Source organism: Meleagris gallopavo, chromosome 10 (assembly GCF_000146605.3).
Source record: "Meleagris gallopavo isolate NT-WF06-2002-E0010 breed Aviagen turkey brand Nicholas breeding stock chromosome 10, Turkey_5.1, whole genome shotgun sequence".
NCBI lineage: Eukaryota > Metazoa > Chordata > Aves > Galliformes > Phasianidae > Meleagris > Meleagris gallopavo.
Window position 1 is genome coordinate 15,782,321 of NC_015020.2, and position 18,485 is coordinate 15,800,805.

The 18,485-nt window shown below is 43.3% G+C and overlaps 1 protein-coding gene across 2 annotated transcripts in view; it reads left to right on the forward strand.

Annotated features, from left to right (window-relative positions):
* LPAR3 (lysophosphatidic acid receptor 3) overlaps positions 1–14,643 on the forward strand; it is a 16,005-nt gene extending 1,362 nt beyond the window's left edge. Inside the window, exons 1-4 of one of the 2 annotated variants that reach the window (XM_010715967.3) lie at positions 7–366; positions 4,707–5,180; positions 7,763–8,520; positions 14,128–14,643. In XM_010715967.3, coding sequence (XP_010714269.1) covers positions 7,785–8,520; positions 14,128–14,477 — 1,086 coding nt within the window. In that variant the 5' untranslated portion in view covers positions 7–366; positions 4,707–5,180; positions 7,763–7,784 and the 3' untranslated portion in view covers positions 14,478–14,643. Of the gene's footprint in view, positions 1–6; positions 367–4,706; positions 5,181–7,762; positions 8,521–14,127 lie in introns of those variants that run through there. The other variant, XM_010715968.3, reaches the window with a different exon arrangement.
* Positions 14,644–18,485: the final 3,842 nt, after the last annotated feature.

Below are 18,485 nucleotides of genomic sequence, written 5' to 3' on the forward strand. Positions count from 1 at the left end.
CGGGCGGGTCGCGGGACCGGGGAGCGGAGTCTGGCAGCTATGGAACGGCTCGGCTGCAGGCTGCATCAGCTTCGGCATCTGTGAACTACGCTTCTCGTAGCGGACTAGAGCGGCGCTTTCTGCAGTCTTATCAATTCTTGACTCCGGAGTGCCCGCCGTCCTCCGCTGCGAGCGGAACCGAGTGGCTCGGGGCTGCCGGAGGGGCGAAGCACGATTCGCGCACGCTGCGGCTGCCCCGTACGCGCGGGCTGTGACGCGGTGCAGCGGCAGCGGGAGTCCCACGCACACGTGTGGTTCCGCGGGTTTCACCTGGCTCTGATCATCTCTGGATGTGTACGTGCGTCGTGTCCCGCTGAGGCGCTGGCAGTAAGTACGGCGTACGGATGTTTGCTGTGCTCTCTGAAGTTACTTGTAAGGTATGGCCTCGAGCCGCGTGATGCTCTGGGAAATTCGTGAATGTTATTTGGCACGGCTACTTCCAACTGTTTTTGCATCAAGGGGGAAAAAAAAAAAGCTCCTACCTTTGTGTTTCCACCTTTTATGGAGCGTGAGTGTGCATCAGTCTGTTCTTCCTTCTGCAAAGTGAGCCCAGAAAAGGGCGATTACCATTACAGGCTGGTGATGTGTGTTGCTGTAGCTTGCTGTAGCTTGCTTCTTTGAGCATATGTGGTTTCTTGCATGTTCCTGTGAACTTCTGAGAAGTTTAGCAAGAAGCACAACTGAAAGTGAGTTATATGGTGGAAGAACTCAATTTTAGTAAGTTTGTCTGTGTGCTGAAAACGAACTAAAATGAAAGAAATGCAATGAGAAAAGGTGCGGCTTTATCTCAAGTAACGCTGGCGGATGCATTTGGCTCTTAGCAGAACAGCAGGCTGCAGCTTCAGGCAGCTGAGCTGGCTGGGTCCTCTTCTGATAACTAACTCTTGAAAGTACCTTCTGCCATAGTCCTTATGCTATCAGGTAACAAAACATAATTTCTGAAGTATAGGATATCAAAGACAATATATCCCCCATACAAGCATTTGGTCTTCAAGATTCATGCCTCTGGATGAATTCTGATTGTTTTTAAAGCAATTAGGTCCGCTTCCACATGCCTAGCAGGTATGTTTCAGAGCCCACCATCTCTACTGCTTCCAGTGAAGCATGTGCTTGTAAACCAGGGCTCTGAATCTGTCACCTGATCAGATACAAGCAGGTGGCTTTTTTCTAATCAACAGTGGCTTGAGAATGAAAAATGAAAGCTCACTTGATGGTGAATGTGCTAAAAGAGTTTGTGTGTCCAGCATTTGAGCTCTGTGTGCTGGGCTGCAAGAAATGGATTTGCTGGTGAGAAGGATCTAGAGAAATGGCCAGCTTAGTTTAGAAGCAGAGCAGGTATTTTCTAGGAGCATGTTTCACGTTGTAAAGGCTCTCTGAACAGTTTTTAAAATACTTTAAGTACTGTGTCTGTTTCCACATTATAGGATGACCTGCCAGCTCCTTCCAGAACCACACTTAAAGGAGACTTTAAATGAAAGCTTTGCAGTGAAGTTTTTAGTTTGGACTCCATATATAGATTTAGTAAACCATAATTTCAGAAAGTCTTAAATTACCAAAGTCTGAAGTCTAAACCTGTGGTAACTAGTGAGTTGCTTGGTAGCAGTCCCTAACAACTGCTTGTAGGGATCAGAGCTTTCAAAAACCTTAGCAGAGGGGTAGCTGTGCTGGAGGCATGCCAGGAGATGGATGCTGAGCTATGCCAAGACTCATGTAGGTGCCCTCATGCTTCCCGGCCTGGCTGTCCTCACAGCTGGCAGCAGCTTGCAGGGCACCAGCACTGCCACAGGCATGCACAGGGTGACACTGCTGTGTGCAGTAGTGATTTCCAGCCTCTTATCAGTCTGTGTGTACAAAGCGCTGTGGTCCATGGCTGGCGGTACTGCTTCCCGTCCTTGCAATTTAAATATTTAGTTTTGAGGTCCTAAAGTTTTGGTAGGTTTAATGCTTTTCTTAAGACTCTTTTGTTTATACCCCACATCCTGCAAAAAATAATAAGGCTATCAGACAACTTATGAAGCCTTAAGTTTTTCCGCCACCTAACGAGTCACTGAACATAGAAGTAATTCAAAGAGAAATTATTTATATGTCTCAGAAATGCAACATGTCTACAGAATTTTCTTGGCTTCCCTCATCCCATCCTTTCCCACTTCAGTCCAAACTATGATGCCATTAAAATGGGCTGTTCGTGTATGAGATGAGAACCCTGGTGGAAGTCTGAGCGTTTCCATGAGCTTAACGTTATGGAAATGAAGCAGGCTGGAAGTGGAAATGGATGTGGCACTCTGTTCTCCTTATCTTGGTCTTCAACTCCCTTTAGAATAATATAGTAATGCTACTTTGTGTATGCTCGATCTGTGTTTACAGTCAATTATCTGAAGTTATGAAGAAAAAAAGCCAACCACAGCCAGAAATGGGTTTCTGTAGTAATAAGTAAATTCTCCGTGTTCAACAGCATGCTCATTAAGCTTTATAACTTTATAGTAAGATTTTCCCATCTTCTAGAGCTGCATTTAAAAGAATGGATTTTAAAATTGTATTCTTAGTGCCTTGAAGTGGGCTGTGTGGTGTGCTCTTCCAAGTACCAGCAGTGCCCATAGAATTTCCTTAATAAGCCAAACTTAAAATGGTTACTTCTGAGATAATTTGTCTCTGTAAAACCTGCCAAATGTGTATTGGCTTCTACCGCATCCTCTAATGGTACCAGATAAAAAGTCTTTGGTTTAGAGTCTGAGGTGCTCGCGGATAACATTATGTTCCGTGTGCGTCACAAACAGACTAGACTGAGAATGGGGATTTAAGGAAAAACTTCCTTTTCATCCATTTCTCTAAACTGATTTTTGTATAATAGCAATTAACTTTTAAAGACAATTCAGAGTGAAGTGAGAGCTTACCTCACCAGACTCCTTCTTACAGTTACATATTAACATTTTTGGCTGGGGTTGCGTTACACACCCTTGTCAGCACTGGCATTTCTTTCTTTTAAGCTGAGGTAACCTGAATGGGTTTCTTGGGTTACCGTGCAATCATTTGCCTGTGTTGTTTCCCTCTGTGGCCATGCATGCATTCAGGGTGTGGAGTGGAATACAGAACTGCTTCCCTTGCTGGACTGGTGATCTGGTACAGGGAAGGCCTGCCTTCTGCCTTCCCTGTGGAGCAGAGCAGGAGGAGTTTCTCAGTGGCTGGAGAAATGGAAGTGTAGGGGTGCCAGCCAGCTAGAACCAGAGGAGATCTGGAGTATTCTTGTCTAAGGCATAAGTGCTAAGGTGTAAGTGCTGCCTTGCAGGGTGGTCTGCAGGCACCCAGCCTACTGGGCTAGTGTTGCTGCAGGGCCATCTGCTGCCTGTGGGATTTCTGTTTTAGCTTCTGCACAGGATATGCAGGTGGGCGGCTGCTGCTGCTGCATGGTGTTTTCCTGAAGCAATGGATGGGGTGCAGGACCCAGAACTGCTTGCCTCCTTTCTCTGCCTGCAGTGCCTGCAGCATATGTATGTCAGTGTGATCAGCCCTGTGTGCCTGAGCTGTTCTATGATCAGTCTCAAGGACCTGCTAGGGCTCTGCCCTATTGTGGCCTATGGCACTGCTCTGCCTTCCTGCCCTGCTGCAGCCTGGAGCACAACTCACTTGCCCCTCACAGCCTGTGTGCTCCTGTCCTGCTGCCCTCATACAGCAGCAGGGCAGCAGCTTCTCATGTCCTCAGCTGATGCCAGCTTTGCCATGAGGTTATGGCAAATGCCTTGAAACAATGTGACTTCCATTGAACAGGAAAGGCAGGGAAGCTGTGGTGTGTGCTGTGAATCACTCCATGGCTTGCAGATGAAGTTTTTGGATGACCTTCTCTTAAAAGTCTCTGACTAAAATGCTGTTTGAGTTTTCCTTCAGAACTGGCTGCATTAATAATGCAAAACTGATGAGAAGGCCACGTTAATTTTGGATCAAAGTGTCAAGTCAGAATGTATCCTTCACACAAGTTGTGCTTGAATAGAGAAACGCAGAATCAGATATGCAAGCTGTCTTTCAGTCAGCAGAGCTGAAGATACCCTGGAAAATGGGAAGCATTCAGAACGTATGCCTTTTGTGTTTGCAGACAGTTCAACCAAACCAAATCTTTTCATATTTTTGGAGCAGATAACTTCTCCCACTTGCATACTTGGTATGCTAGAGGAAAGCTTACTTCAGAGTCTGTCAGCTCTTGATATTTGTAGCCACTGTTAGTTGAACTGAACTCATTAAAAAGACTGAGGAAAACAGCCTTTTTGACAAGGATATGCTTCTTGGCACTATTAAAGTTTTCACTTTCAAGTGACTTGCTGCAAACAAATAGAGTAGCCCACCTGTAGGATATACAGTATATAGCTACTGTATATTGACTGACTAATATAGTCATATTTAGAGATTCTGGAGGTCTATGTGGAGGTCTGTAAAACTATGAGCGACACAGAGGTGATGAATGGAGATTGTTTACTGTCTTTTGCCATAAAAGCTGCAAATATCAAGCTGGTGAAAGCTACTTCCAAAATAAAAGATCTAGCTGTTTTTCTACTGCTTCAGTTTCTATTAATTTTATAACTTAGGCTAACAATACTATGCCTGATTTTTCAATTATTTGTTTAAAAATCTTAATCTAAAATGTCTAATATTTAATACATTATTTTTCTTCTTAAATTTAGATCTGCCCTAATAAAGAAAAAGCTCTCCTGTTTGGCTGCAGAAGAGATGACCTGGAGAATCAAATCCTGCAGTGTGCTAACCTGTGCCATTCTGGGAATTATGGGATTTCTCCTCACATGTGGTGCAGCACCTGTGAGGATACAGCTGCCCTGAGGTCAGCCTGACTCTGCTGTGAGGACACAGGAGTGAAATGGAGGTGTGAAATACCCACACTCTGGATGGACTCTGGAATGAGGTGTGCTCTGCATGCATAGACTGGTACTGGCAGCCTGGTGTTCTGCAGCACTGGGATGCACACTAGCCATTCAGCTATTCAGCTCCCACTTGGATGCAGCCTCTGCCTGGACATATCCAGAGCCAACTCTGTGAGCCTGAGACTTCAGCTGAATGGTGTTCTGCTCCTCCTGCCTTAGCTCAACATCACAAGGCAGTGCTTCCAAAGTCATTTGTCGTTTGAGCTGTGCTGTGTGACAGTGAGTGTACCATGATTATTTTAGTGAAGAAGTACTGATGGGTGCTTTTATTCTTTTTTGGGAGGGAACTGTTTCAAATGAGGATGGCATCTCAACAATCTATAGTATTTAGAATTAAAGTTCAGAGTTGATATTATGGATTTCTTTAAGCTCACTCCCCAAATAATATACAAAAAAATGTCTGCAGATCTCTTTACTCTACTGTCACTTGCAAGCAAGAGATCCACCTCTTGAGATGATCACACAGTAAGATACATGTTAAGAAATCCTTCCTTGTAATTTTCACAGTATTTTTTTTTTTTTTTTCCCTACTGTTCTTCCTCAAAATGCTAGTTCTATATGCAGGCGCTTGTGTTGTTCTGCAGAAGCTCCCTGCCAGGCTCAGCAAGCCCTTTTCTGCCTCAGTGGGTGAGCCCAGAGCCACCTGCACTGGGCAGGGCTCCCAGCTCCAGTGGCTATTTTCTGTAGCTGCCTGGGGACTTCTGGTCACTTACAGATCTAATTGCAGCTTGTTCTGAGTCGTTTCTGAGTAAAAATGTGAGATTTACTGACTGCTCAACTCTACCATGCTGCTTTGAGAACAAGAGATAGGCACGGATCTCTATGTGACTCCTGATGGTGGATCTGAGTTGCTGAAACCCCTTTATTTTTAGAGGGAGAGTTGCTCTGTAATATTTCAGTGCAGGGGATGATTTACTTGCTTCCTTCCGCTTCCTATCCTTAAACAACTGTTCTTACTTCTAGCTACTTGAATTTGATGTTTTAAATAAGAGATTCTTTCATAAAAAGTGGTTGCCTAGGTTCTTGAGGATGATAAAATAGAAACCAATGTCAAGCAGCTGGCTTTCCTGCTGACTACATGGTGTAGGGTTGAAACCAGAAGGGACAAGGAGCAAGTTCAGGAAAATGAAATATTCAAAAAAATGTTCAGTTTGCTGCAAGTAATAATTGTGGAGCAGTATGAAGTGACTTAAAATCAGATGACAGAAATATTGGAGGAGAGAAATAGCCACTACTACTATAGTGTAGTATAACTTAAATAAAAGAAGACAAACCTTTTATAACTCAAAGTATTTTTAATATAAATGTGAATTGTTAGCTAGCCTGCTGGGGGTTGCTTAATTTGCTTCTCAGTCACTACAGAGATGAAATATAACTGCTAGTCCATTATTAGCCTGTGATTACCTAAGTGAACCTGATCTTTATCTGTATTCAGAATTAGTTACAGAAGTAAAAAGCCTACGCCTGCTTTACATCTTTGCCTGTGCCCATTTTATCTGTTGTTTTTCCCTCTTTTTGGCCCCGCTAAGCCTTCTTCTCTGTTTCACTAACACGCCAAGGCTCCTGAAGAGGCTTATGGATCTAGCACTGTGTTTCCCCCAGCATCACTGTGTTCCTGCAGCTCCTGTCCTTGGGAGCTGCTCTGTGTGGTGCCTGCTGTGACCAGCGTCTTGTGCTACAGTTGGGTTCCTGGGTTTGGTAAACCTTATATAGGATCTGTTAGTGAAGTCATTGCTAAAACACTCATCCTGACAGAAAGCATGAAGCCTAGTAGTAATCAGACATCAATTCACACCTGGCTGCAAAGCCTTTGCTCTCCAAGAGCAGCCACTGCCTATGTAAATCAGTTTGAGCTCTTTTTGGTTTGCAAAAAATGCAGTCAGATTGCCCAGGCAGCTGACACTGACCTCACTGGAGAAGCTGAAGTGTGCTGTCATCTGGAAACCAGACCTCCCCCTCTATCACATTCATAGTCCAAAACAGTGCTGAGTGGGTGTAAGAGAACAGCCCCGTGCCATTGCTGTGTTGGGGTGTTCTGTGTGCTGCCATTGGTTAGGGAGCTGTGTTTTGGGTCTGAAGATAATTAGTGGGTGTGTGTGTGTTGCTCACAGGGCTTTGGGTTGACAGCCCAATAAAATAATCTGTGGCTTCAGTGCCGTCAAATATGTGCAGTGTTTCTTTCCCATTTCTGCACATCTACTTAAATCCTGTAGCAGTAAATAACTGGCACATGCTCAGAATATATATGCCTTTAGCATTTTATATACATATGTTATTACATTCATTAATATATAATGGGAAAAAAAGATGTTTCCAGTAATAGGCTTTTCATTGTTTAGCCAGTAAAATGGAAGAGTTATGATTTATGCTCCTCTGTCCTGACTGGATACACTAAGAAATGGAAATAATGATGGGGCTGTGGCTCAAAAATGGGGTTTCACAGTCAGAAGGGCCTGGCTGTTGCTCAGACTTCTTTTTGACCTCCAGGAAGTCACTGTTAACCTCTTAACTTCCATGTTGCTGCCTGCACAGTGTGACTGTTAGTGCAAGGGGACTGCTGGGGGCTTATAAGCAAGGAAGGCTTTGGAAAATTCCTAGTTCATCAAAGCATCATGCATTGCAGTCCTTTTGTGGACAAATATCTCCTGCATTAAATTGTACAATATGAATGATTTTCTTGAGGCCTGTAAATATATGCCTTCTCATACCCTTTCCTTTGCCCCCAGAAGAAAGCTGTTAGTTATGGTGATTCAAGCAAGGACCAGTAGTTAATTTTAATTTTTCCTTTTTTCCCTTCCTAGGATGCAGGAGCTGTAATCCAGGATGAATGAATGTTACTATGATAAGAGCATGGACTTCTTTTATAATAGGACAAACACTCACACAGCAGATGAGTGGACAGGGCCACCGCTTATTGGTGTTCTGTGTTTTGGGACATTTTTTTGTCTCTTTATTTTCATTTCAAATTCACTAGTCATAGCAGCTGTGGTCAAGAACAAGAGGTTTCATTTTCCATTTTACTATCTGTTGGCCAATTTAGCTGCTGCGGACTTTTTTGCTGGGATTGCTTATGTCTTCTTGATGTTCCACACTGGCCCTGTGTCTAAGACATTAACTGTTAACCGCTGGTTTCTGCGTCAGGGTCTTCTGGACACGAGCCTGACGGCTTCCCTGGTGAATCTCCTCGTCATAGCGGTTGAGCGGCACATGTCGATCATGCGGATGAAGATCCACAGTAATCTCACGAAGAAGAGAGTCACCTTCTTAATTATATCTATTTGGGCCATTGCCATTTTCATGGGTGCTGTTCCTACCTTGGGTTGGAACTGCCTCTGTGACATTTCTGCCTGCTCTTCCCTGGCACCTATTTACAGTAGAAGTTACTTGGTGTTCTGGAGTGTCCTAAACCTTGTTGTTTTCTTCATTATGGTGGTGGTTTACATAAGAATCTACATGTATGTCCAGCGGAAAACTAATGTCTTGTCATCGCACACTAGTGGATCTATTAGCCGCAGGAGGACCCCTGTGAAGCTTATGAAGACCGTCATGACTCTTTTAGGTAAGAGGCAGCCAACCATGTAGCCAATCATGTGTACAAACAAAATGAAAACTCACTATAGCCCTGAAGTTGGTTAGCCTTCTGTCCAACTTGAACTGTGAAACAAATGTTGCTTGAAACAGCAGCCTGAACTAGACGGCCAGTCAACTCTTAGAAGATAAGCATCTCTGTTTGGAAAATGCTCAGGCTGCTTGGTTGTAGGCAGCTTTTTACAAAATACAAATTATACATTCTTTGTTGGTGGGAAGAGCGAGTTGTAACATAGCTGTGGAGGAAGGCATGCGAAGAAACACTGCTACCTAGAAAAATACTTTCCAAAAGATGTTCTTCTATATCTGCACAAGGTCCTGAATCCTTTTGGCTGTTTCCTGAGTTTACTAGCTATTCTACTTGCAAATGCACCTTCCCGGGGGATAGAAAAGAATACTTGGTGGATCTGTGATTTTTCTCCTGCCAGAGACTAGTTTTGTAAGAGGAAAATTCACCTTCATCTTGAGATTTTACCTAGATTCTGCCTAAAAGATGCTCTGGATAGTTAAGCAGCTCAGTTCACTGCAGCTAGTTGTGAAGCAGCTGCTTTGCAAATAAACTAGAGGGGCCCAGAGTGGATGGCTTTTTTGTTGGAAGAAATGCTGGCTGGCATGGTAAATTTTACCTAGGAAGACTTCAATCTGAATGAGATGTTATGTATAAGACAGACTTCACTTAAGTATGGCTTGTGCAGCTCACCGCAGTGGAACTGGGCTGCCGCTGGCTCAGGTGGTGGGGACTCTGAGGCCATGAATACGGCTTTACTTCTCATGTTGTATGAGCCAGTGTAAGATAGATGGAGCTTTGGGGGAAGGTGGTGTTCATATGTACATGGGACACAGCTGTGTGCTATACAGTGGTACTGACTTGCACCTAGCTTAACTGTGCTCCTTCAGGAGCAATAGTAGAGATGTTTCTGGGTCTGAGGAAATTTCACCCAGACCTTCTGCTGTGCTTTGTACTGCAAGCAGCTAGCTACTCTGCCATCTCCCCTTTGCCTTGACAAACCTCCGTTATGCCAGTCTTTTCCATTTTTGAGGTCGGATGTGTGGACAAGAAATCCTTAAGATAAAGAAGGAAAGCAGAGATATTTATTTGTAAATTTTCTTTAGTGAAGGCTATTATTGTAATGTTGTATAAAGCAAAGCTGGATGGGGCTGAGTAGAATCTAGGAGTAACTCTGTTAGCTCTTAGTGCTAGTGTGTGTTTGCCCAGCAGAGCTAAGAGGTCTTTGTACTGGAAGAAGACTATTGAGCTGTACAGGCAGAGAGAGTGAGCGGTGTGGAGAGCACCTATAGGATTAAGTCCAAAGACCAGAACAAAGCCCTCTGGGTGTAATTATTTACACTTGTTTCCTGAGGCAGTATGAATCCATTCCTGCTTTCCTTCTTAGGCATTCAGGAAAGAAATAACATACTTCAAAGTTCATGTCTTTCCTTTCAAGTTCTTTTTTTCTTTTGCTGGGAATAAGGGGCCTTAAGGTTGATTTTGAGTTCAACATCAGCTTTTTCTTACTTCCAGAATGGCTCCTAAGACACCAGATTAAACTATGATTCAGGCAAAGCATCTGGTGGTATAGCTTGCTGGGACAGGCAAACTTAGAAAGTCTGTGTGTTGCTTTGACGCTCATTTTTACATTGCTAATCAGAAGCAAAATCAAAACAGAAGTTGCCTCCATAAAAGTCAAATGAATGCATGTATCATCTATTCCAAACTCCAGTGTCAGATGAAATGTTTCTTAGCATTTTCCTTCATACCAATCCTACAAATGTTAGCTCTGTGAGGCTTTTTATAAATGATTATTTCTAGGAATAAGGATTTCTTAGAACAGCTTGAATATGCGTTCCTGGCCTAGTCATCCAAGCACACTATGCAAAAGGCATTAGAAACTGGATAGCCATGTTTTCTGGTCTTTCTGATTACCAAAAGAATCCTCAAGTGACCATTTCTGATGCTTTTAAAGCTATTCTTATATCCACTGTTGCAACAACATATAGCTATATGCAGCATGTGGATTTGGGGTTTTCAGCTCAAGACAGTTACTTTCAGTGGTTTGCTCTTAAATGTATGAAGGTGCTTTGCAATATAAGCCTGATATGGTCTTAGTTAAAAGTAATTCCAGGAAGCTCTGTTGCTGGAGGAAATGTGACGAGAACAACGGTGCTTGCTAACACGCCCTTTTGGCATCATGGCAGCTACAGGACAAAATCCTGCTGCCACGCAGTCTGCCTGCAGCTGGGTGCTGCTGGCATACTCTCCTCCCTGGGGAAGGACGTGGAGGCAAGGCATCACTTCCAAAACATTGCTGTCCTCTATGAGTGGACTTCTCTCATGGTCCTGCAGTTAGGTGCCTGTGAGCCCTTGTTTCAGTTTAAGTTTCTGGGTGCATGATGATCTCAGCTGCAGACAGTTCTTTGCACCACTCTTTGAGCTTGCATAGCTCCTTCAGAGACCTGGACTGAGGACCCTGTCATCTCTCCTTTTGCTATAGCTCCCATGGTCCATCACAGGTTAGAAACAGCAGAAATAACTTTCCTTTGGTGTGCCAAACTGTGAGGAGTTACATGATTGGAACTGGGAAACCTAGCAGAAGAGGCTAAAATCCTCAGCCTTGCCTTAGTATTGGTAGAGCATGCAGCTGTGGTTTAGAGGACAGGCCCAGGCAAGTGTATGTGATGTCCAGGTGGAGTGTGTGCCACAGCTCATCTGAACTTGGCAGTGACATTCCTGATGAAATAGCTGTCTTGATACAGATGACTTTCAGTTCTAGTAAATAAATAGTTTAATCAGTAACATGCTGTTTTAACTTATGTGCACATATGGCAAGGGCAACTGGAAGCTGCCACGTTGGTTGTGGTTGGTTTTTTTTTATTTTCCTTCTTAGTGTTGGCACACAGAGAGACAGCTTTGTGGAGAGATTTATGGCAAAGCCTCAGTAGTACTTCCAGGTAGCAGGAATTCCTTCATTGTTAAGTACAGATTATGCAATCTACAAGGAAGTCCATGTTTCCAAACTAGTGGAAAATCCTCATGTTGACCTTGAGGCACTGTGATACCTGATCTCCCCTAATCTGGCGTGAAGTCTCAGAGCAGTTCTAGTTCATGCTGCAGCCAGGCTTTGCTTCATGTCACGCTCTGAATTTTAGAGTCCCAGAAAAGAAATTGTTTTGGAAGTGTGGCAATTTGTCAGGGAGAGGATCTGCTACAGGATGAAAAGACTGCAAAGAAAATCACCGGAGGGACAAAAGAAAGGCTTATATTTATGTTTAACTACGGCTCCCTTTGAAAGGTCTGTAGTTAAAAATAGCTTAATCCTAGGAAGGCTGTAAGTTTCATGCCTTGTTTCACCAGCACCTTGCTCTGAGTAGGATGTGAATCATTTAGGTTGTATCCCTACAAAACAATGTGTATTTTGGGTGGAGTTGAAGTAGGAGCCCCAGTGCTGTCACTGCATTCCCTTCTGTCCCTCTCCTTGGTCATGGATTGAGTGCAGCCTCCCATTGTGGGGAATTAAAGTTCTGCATGCTGTGCTCTGGATAGCAGAGAGGTGTCTCCAGATGTCATCTCCCCTTATTTTTGCCTTTGCAACATTGATAGGTCTCCTGCAGTGTATCCTGGGAATTCATGGACTTAGGCCATCTGCTGAGCTCAGAATTTGTTTGAAAGAGGGATTTTTCTGTGACTTCTGTTAAACCTGGCTTTGGGTCTGTTTCTTCTGTTGACTTTTGAGAAAGCAGTGCTGCACCTTGCATGCTTTGGTACTTTAAAAGGAACGCTTTCTGTGCTTGCTCAAGGAAGAGCTTGCTGCCACATTAATTTCTGCATGGAGCTGGCATGTTTGCCAACAAGTTTGCCAGTGACCCTTGGTGGCCTGCAAAAGCACTGTGTCCAAATACTTGCTGAGCCTCTCATGTAGTCATTCTTGTCTGGGTGGTCTGGTTCCAGTGCTGGCTGCAGTGGATGGGATTTGCCTTTAGCCCCAGGACAGTAAATCAGTGCAATGTTTGCTCTGCTGCAGACTGTAAAACTTAGTATCACCGCTGCTTACTCAGCATGGTGGGGACAAACCAGTGCGTAGTGTGGGGACTGACCAGAGAAAGTGCATTGTGGTGGCAGCTTGCTGCTCCTGGTGCCAGTGGTGCTGGAGGAATGTTACTGATGCTGACCATTAACTCTAAGCTAACACTATGAAATTGGTACTTAGCATCACAAACATCTTGGCACAGCAGAATAGAAAATGTGTTCTCTGAAGGAGTTAGTCTCTTGCCTTTGCATTCTGCATAGTACTTCTAGGAACACAGTAAACTCACTGATTGCACTTCACCTGGATTCCTTACGAAGCTCTTCAAAAGAGAAGAAATATCTTCAAGAGGATCATTTTGCATCAAAATCTGCACTGTGTTGCCCTGGATACAATGCTCAGTATCCAGTGTAACATGAGTTCATTTTATATGCTGTTATATGGCTTGCCCTTCAGATGGGCACTGAACTCCTGGCTGGGGGCTGTGTGTATTGCTATGCAAGCAGGTGCTGCACTGGATGAGCAGAGGTACTTCTAGGCTGGGTCCTGCAAATAGCCAGGCTGCCCTTGGGGGCTGGGCACAGCTCAGGCATGGGAAAAAATCAGCAGTCTCCTGGAAATGAGCAAAATGACCAACAGATCATGAGAATCCCAGGAGAGCTTCTTAGCATGTAGCTGCTATCATCCTTATGTGTTTCATTATTTTTTTAAAGCCCAAAAAAAGGCTGTTATAAATGACTGGAATTTCCTCAGTATAATATTTGAAGTGTGCTTTCACGCACAGTTGTAATTTTCTATTTCAGTATGTCAGGCAGCAATTGTGGCTTGTGCTAAGTTAACATCCCCATGGCAGGGCCGCGTTCTCAGTGGGCTCCCAGGCAAGGACCTGGGAGCTGGTGGTGCTGCAGGAAGCAGACAGAGATGGGGACGTGCTGGGACCCCTCTTGGGGTTGGGACCCTGTTGGGTTGCCATGTGTGTCCCGTCCTCCCCCTCCTCCACCCCACCAGCTTCACCCCCAGGTGGGGGCAATCCTGCTGCTCCAGGGCTGGGCTTTTGTCTTCTTGTTTCACCACTCTCATTTTGATTCATCTTCATTAACTCATCTACTAGTTTATTTCCCTATTCTCACTTACAAGTGGTGGCAGTGGAAAGCCTCTGACTATCTTCCAGAGTACAAGAGAGAAATGAAGAGAGGACAGCATCTCCATTCAAAGTGCTAGCTGTGATCTTCAGAGGTCTTATTTATCTACCAGATTGGACATGTCGCTATTGTGAGGACCGTTTCCCACCTGTGTTCAGGCTGGGGCTGCCAACAGCTGGATGCTCTTTCCCTGCAGGCTCCTGCGAGTTGTGTGTTCTGGGCTAGGCAGAGAAGCTGTAGTAGATGACGTTTTGCTACTGATGGTATTTTGTCCTCTCCTCTTTTTATTTTTATTTTTTGTAAATTTTTGATAAACACATAGCCTCATAAGATGTAAAAAGAACCCCCCTGGCAGTCTGAAGTGTTTTTTGTTTATTTTTTTTGCTTGACTTTCTCACTCTCCTTTATTTCTAGGTGCATTTGTTGTCTGCTGGACTCCTGGCCTGGTTGTCTTGCTGCTCGATGGCCTGAACTGCACCAACTGTGGGGTTCAGAATGTGAAAAGATGGTTTCTTCTTCTGGCCCTGCTGAACTCTGTTATGAATCCAGTAATTTATTCCTACAAAGATGATGAGATGTGGGGTACCATGAAAAGAATGCTTTGCTGTTCCTCTGATGATAGGAATCAGGAGAGACGCTCATCACGAATTCCCTCAACTGTGCTTGGCAGGAGCACGGACACCACAGGGCAATATATTGAAGATGGCATTATTCAAGGGACAATTTGTGGAAAAGGAGATCTTGGTGAAAAGGGCAACTCCTGAGTGATTCAAGAGACTGACTTGGCTGAGAACCGGAGGGGGAAGGGAGAAGTTTTGTAAGAGCAGATTGACTGACAAAGCTAGTAAACAATATATCCACTTTGTTCCAGAGCCTCAACTCCAGTGTTAACAAAAGTTCTTATAAATAATTGCCTGATAGGGGAAAAAAAAAAAACTTTAGTAATGAAAAAAACTTCGTGCTGCAGTCTTTCTCTCTTTTTTTTTTAATTTTATTTTCCTTTTACTTTTCACATACCTGAAACTAGTTTTTTCTGACTGGAGTAAGCACATATGAGAAACTTTTTTTGTTCATGGAAACAAAATGTAAACAACATAGTGAGACCCTCCAGTGCATGGTATTCATGCTTTGAGAGTTTTCTTGAGGAGGGCTGTAGGCTGGGCTGAACAGAATTTGTGGCCTGTTTGCTTTCTGTGTTTACAAAGTTCATGAAATAGTCCATACTTACCTTTTCTCTTACTCCTCTTACTTTCAAGATAGGTAGTTTGATGGTTTATTAAAGCTGTGCCAGAAACCCAGCTGTGATGGGAAGACCAAATACCTGTGCATGTATATCCAAGTCAACCATAAATCGTCAGGATGTGACATTACAGAAAGCACAAGAGCGATTACTGCTCCCACACAGGCATGAGTACTGCAAGGAGACGTGCTGCACGCTTTGCTGCTGTCACGTAGGCAGCTGTGGAGGCTGGACTAAGAGCAAAGAGGCACGGCTGGGTTCATTATGCTCTCTTCTTACTACCGGATAATATCAGATGGGTGGCTCACTCCTCTTTGTAACTGCTGTGCCACTGAGGGAAATGATACCTGAAACCCTGTTGTAAGAGGGCAAACTTCTAAGGGGTGTCTAAATAACATATGTTATATATAGGCTCAATTAAGCTATTTAAAATAGAAATTAAAGAAGAAAAATCCCAAAGACAACACATCCCCTACAAGATTACAAAGCAATCCAGACAGGATCAGACAATCAATTCATATTTAACCTCTGATTTACAAGCAGTTCTTACTAGACGATGCTTGAGGGATGAAGAGGCCATGAGAAAATAAGCAATGAAGGGCTTTCAGCATTGTAACTGATTGTGTCCAGCATGGATGCAGCCACAGCCCAAAAACCCTGAAGTTTTGATTTAGAGACTATGCTCTAATAGTAATCCAGCAACTTAAAGTTCAAGGGTAATGTTTTTAAGTTGTAAACTTTTAGTTTAATAATTGGAGAATGAATTTCTCAGTGCTGTGATATAACAAGAGCTACCTGTGTTGTCTTAGAGAAAACCTGATTGTTGGTCAAAGGACGACTTCATTTTGGGATGTTTTGGCCACCTGAAATTGTTGGAGAACAACATCAAGAGCATGTCATATGAGTCCAAAAGATAATGAGTTGTTTGGTTTGGGCAAATTCTTTTGATACAACTTGCATGCAGGTATCTAGATGGTGGTTCTGCTTTGGCCAGCACAACCTGGCTTAAAGATTGAGCTGCAGTTTTGTAGAAGGCACTGGGGGATTTCTCAGCAGACCTTGGCTTAAAAACACAGCAAGCTCTTGTTCAGAGCTCCCCTGTAACACAAGTTAGCTAGAAGGGGCATGGCCTAACATTTCAAGGTAAGTGCTGTATTTATGAATAATGCTGCAAAGGTTTACATGTGTGTGTTTGTTTGTTTTTGTCATCATAATGCAATGTTCTTGTGCAATTACTACTTCATTACTTTGGTGTTCTGCAAAGTATGTAAAATTGTGCTTTCTAGAACCAGTGATGTTGCAACGGCATATCATGAACGTGTTTGTCTCTAGAGCTACTTGTAGTGCATGGTTTGTGCTAGCTAGGCTGAAACTCAGTATACAAAGCTAAAGGAAAATAAAATGCTACTTAAAAGTAAACCACTTGTTTTGTTTCCTGTTTGGATGGTGATTAAATGTTGCCTGGCACCACAAAAATGATGATGGGGAAACCTTGTTTAATACTCTCATATAAAGGTTTTTGTTTGAATGAGATTGGCTAGTGGCGTCAATAAATGTAGCAGTGTAATGCTTAGTTGGGTTGGGGCCTGAAGAGAACTTGCATGAAGACTGAGGTCATGTCCAGCAATGGACAAAATACTAGATTTCTTCTGCGGAACTCAGGATTTGGGCTGCAAGAGTAAACCACGTGTGGATTACCTTTTTGGGTAAGCAGGAAAAGTGAATCATGTAAATGTAAAAGGCTGCGCTGATTGTAAAGCAGCTCACAAGGTGGGCTCTTGGTGTAGACAAAAGGCAGAGCAGCATTAACCATAGCTCTGGCACAGGTAGAAAGGCTTGAGGCCAGCACTTCTAGTCTTCATATTTTCTCATTTAAAAAACAAAAGCAACCAAGGATATTTTTCCCAGCTCCCCCCACATCCCTAAATAAATAAATAAAATGATGTTCTGTGAACAGCACTTTGTATTGTGCCATGCCCTCTATTTTGGCATGATTTTTACTTGGAGAGCTACTCCCTTGCCCTTCATTACTATAAGTTCTGATAGGGCAGGGTCAGAACAGGAAACTGATCTTGCATCAAATTTTCCTACAAAGAGACTGTATAATATTTCCTATATCAAGCTGTCTAAACATCCAGTTACTCACATAACAGGGAATTTCTTTTTAATTCTATAAACATTTATTGGAAAGGTTTGTCTCAAGGAAAACACTAAAGTGCTATTTGTAGTTGAGTAAGGAGGATAAAAAGCAAGCAGCAGTTGAAGAAGGCATGCTATCTGGGGTGTTCCTGTTGTCTGAAAAGTAACATGCCCACATGAGGTTTCGTATCCCTTGATGTTGTGCATCTGCTCCTACATAATGCTTAGTAGCTATGTGGCTTTGCATCTTCCTGGTGATGCTGGACTCTTGAAAGCTGCTGTATTGGTGTAAATACTGAACAGTAAACACATTAAATTTCTAATTTAATTTCTAATTTAATGTGTTTACAGTGATTGCAGTTTGAAAAACTACACGCTAACTTCTGTACTGTCTCCAGCTGCTTGTCTCTCAGACCAGATTTGTACTTCACGGCTTTTCCCACGGGCGTGGTTTGTCCTTTCTGATCAGCTCTCATGTAAAGTGTGCATGATCATAATTGTTAGAAGTGCTTTTTGGAGGATTATTATTAAAAGCTCCAACAATTTTTGATTTTTACCTGGAAGAGATTTTGGATCATTTTGGATAAGCAGCTCAACTGATCATTATTTAGTAACTGCATGTATGAGAGGCAGAACTCCAGTATCTGAACTGTTGCTGCCACCGAGGCGATGTGGGTGAGCTAGCTATCTGAGAGGGCAGCTTGGCCAGATCTCCAGCCTGGTTCCATCTCTACTTCAGAGGCTGCTTTACCATGGCTGCTTCACCCTCAGGTGCAGTTTGGAAGTCAGAGGCAGATACTGGTGGAATGGCAGTAGAGGTTGAATCTTTCCACTAATAGCTATTGTTTCCATGTGACAGACAGACAGCAGCAGACAGGCAGTCTGGCAGAATGGAAGAGTGGATGAAGCAAAGCTGTGTCACTGAAATCCTCTGCACCAAAAAAAAAAAAAAAAAAAAAAAAAAAAAAAGAAAAGGTGTTCATTGACTTTTATTGCTGCTTGCTGAACATTGATGGAAACCAAACAGCAGATGTGAGTGAACTCGGGAAGTGGGTGGTGTGTTTCAGCAATGGCGACAGCGGGTCATCTCCAGAAGTGCAGATTATTATGAGCATGGCATGCAGGCTCTTTTCACTGCTGGTGAAAATGCACTGCTCGTGGTAGTGATATGTTGAAAACAGTGTTTTTAGGGTGAGAATTTTCTCTATCGAACATTATTATTTTGTTCTTTGTATTGGTTGTCGTTTCCATGGAAGCAAATAGGAGGCACTCCTTTCAGAGTGACCTACGCATACTTTTTATGCTTTTGCCCTACAGTTCTGGCTATTGGCCACTATCCTAAAGGATGCACTGTGAGTGAGACCCTGGTCTTGTCCAGAGAAACTGCTGCTTG